Source organism: Macrobrachium nipponense, chromosome 6 (assembly GCF_015104395.2).
Source record: "Macrobrachium nipponense isolate FS-2020 chromosome 6, ASM1510439v2, whole genome shotgun sequence".
Classification (NCBI taxonomy): Eukaryota; Metazoa; Arthropoda; class Malacostraca; order Decapoda; family Palaemonidae; genus Macrobrachium; species Macrobrachium nipponense.
This window is the reverse complement of record NC_061108.1, coordinates 96384422-96399656: the sequence shown is the minus strand read 5'-3', so window position 1 is coordinate 96399656 and position 15235 is coordinate 96384422. Positions and strand designations below refer to the sequence as shown.

Sequence of the window (15235 nt, the reverse complement as noted above, 5' to 3'; positions counted from 1 at the left end):
GGTTTCAGAGGACACAGTGCAGTGTGCTCCTTGAATCCTAATTTCTTAGCTAAGAATGAGAACCCATCTAACCCCTGGCCAAAAACATTTGAAATCAAACGGTTAGCAGAGTTCATCGGACAAGAGCCAGAGAGAGTCCTGTGCCCTGTCAGGGCTCTCAAATTTTATTTGCAAAAGACCAAAGATTGTCGGGTCCTTCTGAAAATCTATGGTGCCTATGTTAAGAAGACCCGACATTTCTTATGTCGAAGAATGCACTGGCATTCTTTTTACGAAGCACCATCAGGGAGGCCCATGCGTCCTGCCCGGATGGTGATCTGAAACTTTTGAAAATAAAAGCCCATGAAGTGAGAGCTGTTGCAACTTCAATGGCATTTCAAAAGAATATGGCACTTAACGATATCATTAGTGCTACTTTTTGGCGAAGCAACTCTGTGTTCGCTTCACATTACCTGCGGGATGTGAAGACGGCATATGAGAACTGCGAGTCGCTGGGACCATACATATCCGCAGAAATGTTGTTGGGGGCATGGAGCAGCACGAATCCTATCCTATAGAAAAGGGATAGGTGTGCTTTTAATTTTGGTGTTGGTTTATGGTTGAAGGGTTGGTCGCTTGAGGCGCTTTCCCTTTCTTTAGCCTAGAAGTTATGGGACTAACTTCGATAGGTTAGGTCAGGTGGTGGTTTTTAGCTTCGTTGCCCTCACAGTATGGTCAATATGGTCTAGTCACATTGTGGTCACGCTCCCGTTGACAGATCATCTAGAGCGCACCAACTACACAGGTCACTACCTTGTTGGCAACTCTAGTAAAGCAAAAGCAGGCTTTGGTGACAGTAATCAAGAAGTCAGCTATGCTAACAGGTAAGGAACCAAGATGTCAATGTCAATCATCTGCACTTGAGGTGTTTCCAAAATCCTTCTATTCTGTCCCTTCCCACCTCCAATGGTGGGATTCAGCTATATATATATCTGACAGGTAAGTTTCATGAACAAAATGTTATTGTCATGATACAATAAAGTTTGTTCATACTTACCTGGCAGATATATATAATTAAAGTACCCACCCACCTCCCCTCAGGGAAAAGTGGTATGAAAAATCTGAATAGAAAATGGGAATGGTTCCTGATATCCGCCTCCCAGCGGCGGGAATGGGTACTAACCACCTGGCCGCCCACTGCGTGTGCCGGGAGTTTTGAAATTCTGTCGGACGTCGGAGAATACAGCTATATATATATCTGCCAGGTAAGTATGAACAAACTTTATTGTATCATGACAATAACATTTTTTTTTATTTCAGAATGGAAGCTGTATATGTAAAATTTGATAAAGATAACTAAAGTGTATTTTGTAGTTTTAATTTCTTTTTGTATGCCTTGTTAGTGTTTGAATTCCCATGTACTGTGTTGTGTGTATTTCTTCCCAGTAATACCATGCATTATGTATTTGCAGACTCAACATGTTGGAGGTCACAAACATTCAAGATGGAGAAGTTGTCAGCCATCGCTTGTGCTTATTGCGTGTGATAGGGACACAACCTGAGGCAACATGTGGTGCAATTCATAATCAGAGTGATAACAATAGAAATGGGACTTTATGGAAAATATACAATGGTGGGTTTAATGCTTTGGTTCCTCTTGTTGATGGGAAAAATTACTTGAGAATTATATGTGGGACAGAGGAAGCTACCATACAGGTGGAGTACCAGCCACTTAAGATTCCACGTTTCATCCGTCTTGTTTATATCACTTGCCTAAATGAAGAAAAATTTCAAGGTCCTGCTAATACAGAGCGGTCTCCTAATACAGCAGTTCGGAAAATTCAGACAGGAGCTCTAATTCTACAGACTTTTGTTGCTGAAACTTTGGCAGCTGAAGGTTTAGGTCGACGCACTTTTCGCTATGAATTAGACAAAGAAGGGAACCCCATAGTCCATGTTGTACAGTTACCTCTCACCATAAAAGAAGCACATAAATTCACAGAGGAGCGTTTGTGGGAAACTGCAGCACTGCAGATTTTGTCATCCCATCTTGCAGATAAAAATTGCAAATATGTAGCCTTTTTCTGTGGTACCAGGTTTTCCAATCCAGATAAATTGAATGTAAAACATGAAGCAGAAATTATGGAATTAACGAAGGGCCATGTGTCTTTAGGAGGAGGAGGATTAGCTCTTGTTGGTACAGGTGCATTGTATTCATGGGCAACAGATGTTGAAGATGTAATAGATGCTATGAGGAATAACACTCCTGTAGATACAAATTCACTCTTGGACTTCAGTGGTGGAAGGTATGATATACTTTGCTTGTAAAAATGCATGTTAAAAATACTAGATATTACACTATGAATTTAAGTATAATGCATGTATTCATGCATAACTTTAAACCATGGTTGTCATCTTAGGATTTTGTCTGCCAAACACATGGGAAGTAAACCTTTCAGTACTGTCAGTAATGTGTAACAGGGTTGGCAATGATTAAATCAAACTGATTTAATCAAGTGATTAAATCATTGATTTTTTCATTTAAAAAATCATGATTTTTAACTTTTGTACATGCAACTTACCCAGCAGATATATACTTAGCTATAGACTCCGTCGTCCCGACAGAATTTCAAAACTCGCGACACACGCGACAGGTAGGTCAGGTGATCTACCATTCCCGCCGCTGGGTGGCGGGATTCGGAACCATTCCCGTTTTCTAATCAGATTTTCTCTATTGCCGGTACCGACAACATCTGTTGTTGGTTCCTCCTGCTCGAATTTCTTCTCGCTTGCCGAGGATTAATATTGGATTGACCTTTGGTGACGTATTGTTTTCTCTGGCTTGGCATACGCTTTTAGTGGACAGTTTTTGATTTTGGATAGGATTTTTCTTTCACGATGTCTGATGCTAACGCTACACCTTTGTTTAGAGTTTGTGTAAGAGAGGATTGCAAGGTTAGGCTACCGAAAGCATCGGTAGACCCGCATACGGTATGTATGAAGTGTAGAGGGTCTGAATGTTCCTTTAATAACACTTGTGTGTAATGTGGAAGAATGACAGAGCAAGAGTGGAAGAATTTAACTTCTTACATTAGAAAGTTAGAGAAAGATAGAGCTAGAAAGGCTTCCGCAAGGAGCTCAAGTAGGTCTTGCTCTTTTGAACCTGAAGTAGAGGCTAACATTGTAGTTTCTAATATTTCACCTGTAACCTCAGCCCCTTCTCCCTAGATTGAATCTAAGGATTCGTCTTCAGAGATGGAGACTATGAAGTCCTCCATCAGGAAGCTACAGGCTCAGCTACGGGCAATGGAATCGAAAGGTAAGAGTGAGAGTGACATGTGCAGTGGAGGGGGCGTCTGACCAGCTCCGCATTGCTCCTAGGCCTAGACCTCATTCAAACTCCCAGGAACTGGGGAGGAGGAATGTCGACAGCCGCAAGGAGGATGTGGAGCATCCCCAACGGTCAGGCGTCCCTTCGGTAGATCCTGAAGAAGTGTCCCAGGCTACCTTGGATAGCCGCAGTAAAGGCATCCTAAGAGAGTGTTTTTCGGCGTTCGGATTCTTCTTCGCCTAAGCGTGGCTGGAGTTCAGCCACGGAGTCACGCCCCTTGAAGAGAGCTTGGAATTCGCCTAGAGGAGAGGCCTTCGATTCGAGCCCTGAGCGCTTCCCCGAGGATTTTCCTTCAGGCAGTAAGAAGGCTAGACAACCTGCCCCTTCTCCACAAGATCCTACGAAGCTTTTCCTCATAAGCCTACAAGAACAGTTGTCCTCCCTGGTAGGCTCCTTCTCTAAGGATTCTTCACGTAGGAAGGACGTCTCTCTTCCAGTGAAGAGCTCTAAGAGACTCCCCTCTGGTAGCAAGCGCTCCTCTCCGTATAGGAGGGAACTCTGATTCGTCCAGGCGCTCTTCTCCAGACAGCCCCTTCTAGCAGGCGCAATTCGCCCGGTAGGCGCTCACGTTCGCCCTATAGGCACTCTTCTCCTCCTGCCAGGTGCTCTCCACGAAGTAGACAACATGAGCCTTACAGGAGCACCTCTGCACGCAGGTGCGAAGATGTCAACTCTTCTCCTGTCAGGCGCCAGTATCCCAGCAGTAGCCGCTCTCCTAGGAGGCACCAAGTACTAGGTCCATGTAAGGATCAGGATTCGCCCAGGACCGACTCTTCAGTTGAGCGCCAGGAACCCAGTAGGCGCCAGGATCCAGGCAGGCGCCAGGAGGCTAGCAAGCTCCAGGATTACTTTAGGCGCCAGGATTCCTTCAAGCGCCAGGAGCCTAGCAAGTGCCAGGAGCCTAGCAGGCGCCAGGATCCCATCAGGTGCCAGGAGCCTAGCAGGCGCCAGGATCCCGTCAGGCGCCAGGAGCCTAGCAGGTGCCAGGAGCCTCCCAGGCACCAGGAACTCAACAAAACCCCTTCTCATGTAAGGAGCTCTCCAGTGAATAAGAGACCCTCTCCTCTCAGAAGACAGGATCCTTGCAGTATCTCTTCTCCTTTTAAGAGCCCCCAAGCAGCTAGTAGCAGCAAGCGTAGAACTCATGACAGGCGCACTCCTTCACGTGACAGGAGTCCTTCTCCTTCTCAGAACCTCTCCCCTATGAAGTGCTCTTCCTCAGCTGGAGTGTTCGAGGAGGTTTCTGATTAGGATTTGCCAGTGGACGCGGTGGTGTCCGATTATAAGAGGCTTTCTTCGCTTTTACTCAAGGAGTTTGGAGACACTCTTCAGCCAGCTGATCCTCCCTCTCCAGGATCTTTGCTTTCGAGCACCAAGTCTCCTAAATCCTCCTCATTTGTGAAGATGCGCCCTACCCTTTGCATGAAGAAGGCGTTCAAGGGTTTTGGGGAATGGCTTCAATCCAAGAGAGAAGCGGGCAAGACGGTGTTTTCCTGCCCACCTTCCAAGCTGACGGGTAAACCAGGAAGATGGTACGACACCAAGGAGCCGATGGGCTTAGGACTTCCCTCATTGGAGGACGCAGACTATGCCGCTCTTGTTAATTTGTCCAGGAGGCGCTCTCTCCTTTCAGCAAAGGCAACTTGGGGGATGTGCGAGCTAGACCATCTTCTCAAAGGCCTTTTCAGGACACTAGAAGTGTTTTAACTTTATGGACTGGTCCCTGGGAGCACTAGCTAAGAGAGCGCAGGACCCGGACTTCGTCAATATGGAGGAGCTGTCGAGCGTCTTGGCCTGCCTTGATAGAGCTGTGATGGATGGTTCTGTGGAAGTTGCTTCCCTTTTTGGTTCCGGGATTTTGAAAAAGAGGTCTGTCTACAGCTCCTTCCTGATGAAGTCAGTATCGCCTCTACAGAGGGCCTCCTTATTGTACTCGCCTCTTTCGAGCCACCTTTTTTCCCAAGACACAGTCAAGGATATCGCTAAGTCTTTAACGGGAAAAGCCACGCAGGACCTCTTTACCCAATCTGCTAAGAGGTTTAGACCTGCGGTTCCCGTAGCCAAGAAAGAGAGGGTGCCCCTTCAGCATCCCTTTCGGGGAGCCTCCTCGTCGAGAGTCTCTCTGAGGTCGGAGGCCCGATCAAAGAGGAAGACCTTCCAGAAGACCTTTCGGGAAGGCAAAGTGAACAGGAAGTCCTCCAGACAACGGTAGGCGCCAGACTGATGAATTTTGTCAGAGTCTGGGCGCAGAGAGGGGCGAACAGCTGGACCCTCTCAATCCTCGAGAGAGGATACTTGATCCCCTTCAGGGAGAAACCTCCCTTAACAACAACTCCAAGGGAGTTAACGGCAAGGTACAAAGATCCTGTCCAGAGCCAAGCTCTTCTGCAAGCAGTAGACCTAATGCTAAAGAAAGAAGCCATAGAACCGGTACAAGAGCTCCATTCCCCAGGTTTCTACAATCGGCTATTCCTAGTACCGAAAGCCTCGGGAGGGTGGAGGCCGGTTTTAGATGTAAGCGCACTGAACTTCTTTGTGATAAAGAAGAAGTTCTCGATGGAAACTACTTCCTCTGTTCTTTCTGCACTTCGTCCAAGGGACTGGATGGTGTCCCTGGACCCTCAAGATACATATTTCCATGTGCCAATTCATCCGGCATCAAGGAAATATCTAAGATTCGTGTCTCAGGGAAGAGTTTTCCAATTTCGAGCGCTGTGCTTCGGACTGTCGACGGCCCCTCAAGTCTTTACGGGCATCCTGAAGAATGTAGCGCAATGGCTGCATTTAGAAGGGATAAGGATCTCCATGTACTTAGACGACTGGCTCATACGGGCCAAATCAAAGGTTCAATGTCTGGTGGACCTTTCAATCACTCTAAAGTTGACTCAGTCTCTGGGACTCCTAGACAACCCTGAGAAGTCCCAACTGGATCCCCAGCAAAGCATTGTCTATCTGGGGATTCAGATGGATTCTGGGGGTTTTCTAGCGTCTCCATCACAGGAAAGAAGAGAACATTGCTTAGCGAAGGTTGCAGCCTTTCTAAAGAAAGAATATTGTTCCACGAGGGATTGGATGAGTATGCTGGGAACCCTCTCCTCGTTGGAACAGTTAGTTTCTTTAGGAAGGCTGCACCTCAGACCCCTTCAGTTTTACCTGAGGGAGAGATGGGATCAGAGGTCCCAAGATCTCAGAAGCTCAGCAAAGGAATCTCTCTGCACTTACAGAGCCCTCTCCGAGCGTTGTTTGCAGACGCGTCGGAGTCAGGATGGGGAGCAACGCTAGGCACAGAAGAAGTGTCAGGCACCTGGAGGGGAGAACAGGTGTCCTGGCACATAAACAAGGAGTTAAAAGCCATTCATTTGGCACTCATTCACTTCCAGAAGCAGATCTCAGGATCTGTCATTCAGATCAACTCGGACAATACGACAGCCCTAGCCTGTATCAGGAAACAGGGAGGAACGCATTCATTCTCCCTTTCCAAGACAGCGAAGGAGTTGCTGCTCTGAGCACAGGAGAGGAAAATCTCTCTTCTGACCAGGTTTGTGCAGGGAGAAAGAAACGTCCGTGCAGATCTTCTAAGCAGGAAAAACCAAGTCCTCCCCACAGAGTGGACCCTCCATCCACAAGTTTGCGATCAGCTGTGGGAATTATGGGGAAGACCAAATATAGACTTGTTCGCAACCAATTGGAACAAGAGACTGGAGAAGTATTGCTCCCTGATTGCAGACCCAAGAGCAATAGCCATAGACGGCCTCCTGCTGGACTGGGCGGGCGTAGACGGGTACGCTTTTCCCCCTTTCAAGCTAGTAGGGGAGGTAATAAGGAAGTTTGCTTCCTCAGGAGCGAAGCTGACGTTAATTGCTCCCATCTGGCCAGCCCTAGACTGGGTTACAGAGGTACTGGAGTGGATAGTGGATCTTCCCAAGTCGCTCCCACTAAGGAGCGATCTTCTCAGACAGCCCCACTTCGACAGATTTCACAAGAACCTCCCCGCTCTAAGTCTGACTGCCTTCAGAATATCGAAGGACTCGTTAGAGCGAGGGGATTTTCACGCGAGGCTTCTAAAGCTATCGCAAGAGCCAGGAGACCATCCACTTTAGCGTGTCACAGTCGAAGTGGAGGGTGTTTTAGAAGATGGAGCAAGGCTCAGAAAGTATCCTCTTCCAGTACATCTGTAACGGACATCGCTGATTTTCTCCTTTACTTAAGGAAAAAATGTAATCTGGCCGTATCAACCATTAAAGGCTACAGAAGTATGCTGGCCTCTGTTTTCAGGCATAGAGGCCTGGATGTTTCAGACAACAAGGATCTGCATGATCTTATTAGGTCTTTCGAGACCTCGAAAAACCAGACCAATATGAACCCTAGTTGGAACTTGGATGTGGTCCTTAAATACCTCATGACGGATAAGTTCGTACCTTCTCATAAAGCTTCCTTTAGAGACTTGACGAGAAAGTCGTTGTTCCTGTTCGCTCTAGCAACAGCAAAAAGGATAAGTGAGCTACAAGCCTTGGAAGGCAGGGTTGGCTTTAAGAAGAACTCAGCTATTTGCTCATTCAAGCCACTCTTCTTAGCGAAGAATGAAAACCCTTCCAAGCTGTGGCCAAGAAGCTTTGAAGTGAAAGGGCTTTCTTCTATTACAGGGAAAGAACTTGAGAGGACTTTGTCTCCTGTCAGAACCCTCAAGTTTTACTTACAAAAGAAGACTCAACTAGGAGGTACAGAAGAAAGCCTCTGGTGCTCGGTCAAGGATCCGAAGAGACCTATTTCGAAGAACGCACTAACGTTTTTCATTAAAGATGTAATTAAGGAGGCTCATCTCTCCTGTGGTGACGAGCACTTTAAGCTCCTCAGAGTGAAGGCACATGAAGTGAGGGCCATAGCAACCTCAATGGCTTTTCACAAGACTTAGTCTCTCCATGCTCTTATAGAGTCCACATACTGGAGGTGTAACTGTCTTCGCTTCTCATTACTTAAGAGACGTGAGGGTTACATATGAGAAGTGCTTCTCACTCGGAGCTTACGTATCCGCGGATTCAGTGCTGGGAAAAGGAGCTGAGGTTAATCCTACTTAGTTTAGCTTAAGTATTTCTATTTTAGCTTTTTTGGTGTTTGTTTTTATGGTCGATTGAAAGAGGGTATAGGAAGAACCCCTTTCAATTCCTAGCTCTAACATTGTTAGGATGGTCAGGTGGTCGGGATTGACTTTAGTGCTCCTCATTTTTTGGTAATTAAAAACCTAAAGCTCTGTCATGTAAGAGGGCTAGCCCCCATTGATATGATACAGGTCAAGGCTCTGTCATATAAGTGGGTCAGCCCCCACTGACACGATCCATATAAGACTGTCGCGTAAGCGGGCTAGCCCCCATTGACATGATCCAGAAGGGCTCTTCAGTTATAGGTCCCTACCTCGCTGAAGCTCTTGAGGCATGCAGACTCATAGACAGTAATCATGAAGTCTTCTGCCCAAACCAGGTAAGAACCAAGGATGATATATCCTACAACATATGTTGTTTCCTGTTTTTATTTTGTAGTTAGCTGTCTCTTGCCCTCCACCAAGGGTGCCAATCAGCTAAGTATATATCTGCTGGGTAAGTTGCATGTACAAAAATACTATTGTTAAGATACAATAAAGTTTTGTACATACTTACCTGGCAGATATATACGATTAATGGCCCACCCAGCCTCCCCTCAGGAGACAGGTGGAAGAGAAAATCTGATTAGAAAATGGGAATGGTTCCGAATCCCGCCACCCAGCGGCGGGAATGGTAGATCACCTGACCTACCTGTCGCGTGTGCCGCGAGTTTTGAAATTCTGTCAGGACGACGGAGTCTACAGCTAAGTATATATCTGCCAGGTAAGTATGTACAAAACTTTATTGTATCTTAACAATATATTTTTGTTATTTCTTTTATTTTTAAATTTGAAAGCAAACAAATTGAAAAATATGGTTTGGAGGTTAATGAAAACCTAAGCATAACTGTACTGTATCTATTTATTTTGATAAAAAAAAAATTGCAAGTACATACTTTAGGCCAGAGCTGGAAATCTAAAAGATAAATCAATAGTAATTCTGTCTTAAAATACATTTTGAGAAAAAAGGAAGGAAAAAACATCTAAAAAATAAAAAAAATAATTTGAAAAATCAAATAAGTAAAAAATCTAATATATAAATCACTGATTTTCATACAATCAACTTACCTGTCAGATATATACATAGCTAAGACTCCGTCGTCCCCGACAGAAATTCAAATTTCGCGGCACACACTGTAGGTAGGTCAGGTGATCTACCGTCCTGCCCTGGGTGGCAGGATTAGGAACCATTCCCGTTTTCTATCATATTTTTTCTGTCGCTTGGAATGTAAAACAACGTTTGCAAGTTCCGTCCTGACTTGATTTTTGGATTTCATCGCCATAGATCTTTCTGGGCTATCTTTTGCAGGGAAGTACTGGGTCTTTGGTTCGGCATATGCATATTAATTTTGTTTTTAAATAACTTTGGCTTCGAAAATTTCGTAAAGAATTGTTCTTTTTACGCTGTAACTACTCGAACTTTTTGGTAAGAACAGCTCACAATAGTTTGCAAAAAGGAAAATTTTAAATATGTTTATTCATTAAATAACATGTTAGTAAATGTTAAAATTAATTGAGGGAGGAATTTTAATGCTAACAACTTCCTTCTTGAGGAAGTCAGAATAAATAGAATTAGTTTCGCTTCCTTTAGAAGTTTTTATAGCTCTCGTACTAACGAGCAGTTAGAGCATTAACAATACTAGTAGTGTTGTATCCTCATCTCCTTCTTACTTCACAGAATCTTCAAATTCATATTGCAATTTGAAGACAAAGGAATGTAGCTCAAAATACGAGCTATTGAAAGGTAAGAAGTGATTTTAGTGTTCCCCTTTGCAGTGGAGGGTGCGTCTGATCGGCTCTGTCTCGCTCCCAGGCTTAGACCTCTTCCAAGCTCCCATGCCCAGAGGAGAAGGAAAGTCGAAAGCCTTACGGAGGTTATAGAGAACCCCACCGGTCAGGTGTCCCCTCGGCAGGTTCTGTAGCACGTCCCAGACTGCCAAGTTCGCCATTGGAAAGGCGTCCTATAATAATGAGGGTGCGCCCGATCGGCTCTGTCTCGCTCTCAGGCCTAGACCTCTTCCAAGCTCACAAACCCAGAGGAGAAGGAATGTCGAAAGCCGTAAGGAGGTTTCAGAGAATCACCTCCGCTCGGGCGTCCCCTCGGCAGGATCTGTAGTAGCGTCCCAGACTGCCAAGGATAACCATTGGAAAGGTATCCTATAATAGTGATTTTGTTATCCGATTCCTCATCGGTAAGGGGGAAGTTCTGACGAATTTTCGAGACATTCTAAAGTTCTTAGAAATCTCTTAAGTAACTGGATTATATCCCGGAAAGTATTACGGAAGTATATCCTCCTTCCCATAGATCGAATACGGAGAAGTAAGAAGTAGCTGCGAAGATCCTGGGAAAGTTACTACAGCAGATTTCTTCGTTGGTTGGAGTACTAAGGAGGGTCCTTCTCGGAAAGAGGACCTCTTCCTTCTGGAATCCCGTCCGCTAGAAGTCTCTGAGAACTCGGACGAGGCACCTATCAAGAGTCTTGGTGGATAAGGAGAAAGAAGTTTCATATATGAAGAATTTTCTTGAAGATGCAAGACATTATCTTTCTCGCAACAGACTTCTTAGGACCGCTTCAGAAAAAGCGTCCTGCGAGAGTGTTTCTCTTCTTCTGATTCTCCTTCACTTATATGAGGGTGGAAAGACTCGGATCTTTCCAAGCCCCCTGAAAAGGCTTTTGGAAGCCAACCTTCTTTGAACTCGAGCCAGAGCGCTTCACTGATGAAGCCCCTCCTCCTCGATCAAGAAGGTGAAGTGTGTCGACGTCCCCCTATATGGACGTAGCGGATCGTACTCCTACGAGGTCTCCCTCCCCTCCCATTGAAGAGGGCGCGGGAGAAGCTTCTAAGAGTATCCTACTGGCTGTTCAAGAGAAGCTAGCCTCCTTGGTAGGAGTTATGGCTAGACATCCTCCTCGTAAGAAGGACGTTTCTCTTACGATCAAGAAGTCTCGTCCTCTCTCTCCTGCCAAAAAACAGAGGCTCTTTCAGACATGAAGCTTCGTCTTCTAAAACAAGTAGAGGAAGATTTTCGGTCTAGTTCGAGAGCGAGAGAGGCATATACCAGACAAGATGTCGCACGAAGACGCCAGCTAAACGTGAAGGCGTCTTCCGGCGCGAGGCGTCATACAGAGGCGTGGAATCAGCCAGACGCGAGACTCTAGCCAGGACTTATTCCGGACGTGAAGCGTCATCGAGGCACGAGGCGCCAGCCAAGTTTTTGGCGCCAGCCAGGACGCCAGTTGAGTGCGAGACGTCTTCCAGGCGCGAGGCGTCTTCCAGATGTGAGCAGTCAGCCAAGCGCGAAGCGTCAGCCAGGACGCTCGGCGGACGAGAGGCGTCACTACAGGCGAGAGGCGTCTTCCAGATGCGAGGAGCCAAGGCTCCAACCAAGCGTCAGCCAGACGCCAGGCGCCAGGATCTCAAGCTTCTTTGTGTTTGGAGATAGATTTTACGAAGACTCTCCTATTTTGAGATTTGTCACAAGATCAGTTGGTTTTCCTGACAGGGACACAAGATTTCGCACAGGCGACTGTAGCCCATGTCAGGAGGGACTGTGACTGTGGGAGTTTTTCTACTAGAACAAATCTTCTCATGACAGGAATTAATGTTCGCCTAAGCGACTTCATCTCTGTCATGAGGGTTTGTTTCGGAGAAATAGTCCCTCTCTTTGTGAAGAGAGGCTCTACCAACATTTGGAGCAAGAGATGGAAGATATAATAGACTAGGAAGTCAAGGAGGGTGCAGGTCTTTCAGATTACAAGACCTTAGCAACCCGTTTCATTACAGCTTTATGTCCATGTAATAGGAAACTGGAATTATTCTCTTCTAGGTTTTCCTTCGTCTAACACTAAATTGTATTACAAAGATAGAAATTTTTCCATTCTCCCTCGGCCTCGGAGGAAAGATAGAATGTAAAGAAAATCATCCTTTAGACTACGGTATGGTCAAGTCATATGCACACACCGAAGTAGACTACAGTTTCTTAACATCCTTACATAGGTTTCCTAGATTAATGATGTTACCTGAAATGTGCAGCTTTATAAAGGATTCTTATATGGCAGAGCACGATATGAGATAATTATCTCATGCTTTTTAGAAACGTATGAAGACAGCATAATCTTTTTAGAATAGAATTTTGCTCAGGAGAAGATGGATGAGTTCGATGGGAAACATCCTTTTCGTGTCAGAAGGATGTCCCTGGATGGACTATAATACGTTTTAATAGCTCCATCCCGGCGCAAGCCAGAAGCGTAAGATTCACCTAACAGGATCTTTTCTCGATTTGGCGAATTCTTAACCTATAAGTCCATCAGTCTCTATCTTATCTCTAAGAACATCGAGAATTTCTCTTTTTACTCCTCTGTTCCCGTTTATAAATAGAAGCTATTGAGAACAAAAACACGGAACGAAACGATATCAAGAGGTTTGTGGTATCAGTTTGCACTTCCGAGACAACCTTCTCGATCAACGATAACTGTTAAACATCAGTATAACATTTATTGGAAGGCTTGTGAAGTCTGAGAGAACCTTCTTTATAGATCTCTTCGCGAGGTGTAATAAGGACTTCTTCCTACAAACTGCTGCCTTATTCTCAAACAAAAGGTAACAATACGCCATCTTTACTGTTAATGGGGAATAAACTTTAGTTTTTTTCCCCTAGTTATATTCTTAACAGATATTAAGATAAATGGGCGTCAAAGGAAGAAGATGAATGCCTCATTTTGGCCATAGAGAGGTTGGATTCACCGAGGCCACGTTATTCTCTCAGCATGGGTCGGAAGGGTTTTTCTAAGAGATTAGAGATTTTATCGGAATCTATTATAAATAATGGACCTGAAAAACCTATCCAATCTGAGTCTGTCTGCGTGCAGACTGACCAGAAGTAAACATGAATGAGAGGATTTTCAAGAGAAGCTTGATAATTCCTTCAATACAGGCTAAAGACATAGAGTGGCTGAAGATCGTGCTAAATGGAAGGGGGAAACTGTCCTCTTCCGATACTTCTGTGAACTACATAGTGGTTTTCTTCCCTTTCAGGGGGAAGTATCACCTTCGTATTTTCTGCTTTCAATGAATACAGTAAAAGGATATCCTCTGTCTCGACAAAGAGTATTAGAGATAGCAGAGAATTAAGATCTTCGGGATCTTATACAATACCTCTATACGATAAAGGTAGGAGATCTTATACTTAGAATGGGATCCTATTTTGGGCCTCAGATTCCGTGTTCTGACAAGATGGAACTGCTCCTCATAAAAATTTCTTGGAAAATTTTAGGAGAGAATTCTTGGTTTTCTCTTGGCCCTAAACTGCCAAGAAAATATTGAAGTTTTTGAGCATTGGAATCTTGCATCTTATTCAGTGGAGACTTGGCAACGATTTTTTATCAGCATATGTCTGTTAAAAGAAATTTAACCCTCTATTCCTGACTCAACGATTTCGGAGAGAAGTTTCGTCGTCCAGACAGAATACGTACTTATGTTTTCTTCTACGAAAGAAGAAATGGTTAAAACATTTTCCTACAGAGTCTTTTGAATACGAGGAGGACTCGAAATAGATCCCAGAAGACATTCAGAGTGATACATTAGAGCTAGAAATCAGGGGTCCTCCCAATTTCAGCTCGGTTCCTTCGGCTTCCAGGCTCCTTCCCTTCCTTACAGCAAGGATAGGGAAGATCGGCAACGAGAAACCTCATCATCATTTCAGAAAAGATCTCGTTAGCAAAGGAAATAATCACGAAGGATCCTCATCGGATAAAGACTCTTATCTCTCGCACTGTTAGATTCCTATCGTCTACTAGATGTAGCTGGATACAATCACCTCCCATTGCCAGAGAGGCCTAAAGCTCAGAGTGGGAGAATTTCTTCCGTTCTTCTCCTGTCCGGGTGAACCATTGTGATTCTTCAGGACTTTCAGACAATGTAACGCAAGCCAGACGCCAAGTGCCGTAATGTCATTGTCTGATGAAGAGACAGAGCGGGCCTCCAACCTGGCGCATATGCGCTAGAGGCAAACAAATCGGACAGATAAGAATGTCCGATGTGTACATCGCCAGGCAACCTCGAGACTACCAAGCTAGAAGCTCAAGCAATTGGGAGGGATCCAGCCAGGCTCCAGATGCTAAAAAAGAGCCAACCTGGAACCAGGAGCGAGGAGTCAGCCAGACATCAGGCAAACTCGAAACGCCAACAGGTGCAAGGCACCAGCCAGGCGCGAGGCGCCAGCCAGGCGCGAGGCGCCAGCCAGGCGCGAGGCGCCAGCCAGGCGCGAGGCGCCAGCCAAGCGCGAGGAGCCAACCAGGCGTGAGGCGCCAGCTAGGTGCGAATCTCCAGCTAAGGCGCGAGGCGTCAACCAGCTGAGAGGCGCCAGTCAAGTGAGAGGTACCAGACAAGCGCTAGGCTCCAACCAAGAGCGAAGCACCAGCCAGGCGCTAGGTTCCTGCCAGGCTTCAGGCTTCAGACGGGAGAGATCCATTTCAAGAAAGCCCTGGTCTTCTTTGAAACATGGAGATCTCCTAAGCACTTTATAGTGACTTGATTCCTTCAAACAGCTGAGAATTAAAAGCGCAGGAAGTGTGCGCTTTTGCGAATTCTTGTTCTTTACATAACAATATGTCATAGAAGAAATATTAGCTGTATTGTACGATAGAGGCAACTCTGTGTTGACTTCTCATTACACAAAGGATGTCAAGTTAACCTACGAGAGATCCTTCTCTTTTTGGTTTATACGTTTC

The 15235-nt window shown here is 45.4% G+C and overlaps 1 protein-coding gene across 2 annotated transcripts in view; it reads left to right on the top strand.

Moving 5' to 3' along the window:
• The window catches only part of LOC135216384 (uncharacterized), a 239310-nt gene that overhangs the window by 55836 nt on the left and 168239 nt on the right, over positions 1–15235 (top strand). For both annotated transcript variants that reach the window (XM_064251655.1, XM_064251656.1), the window contains exon 2: positions 1452–2285. In XM_064251655.1, coding sequence (XP_064107725.1) covers positions 1459–2285 — 827 coding nt within the window. In that variant the 5' untranslated portion in view covers positions 1452–1458. The remainder of the gene's footprint in view (positions 1–1451; positions 2286–15235) is intronic.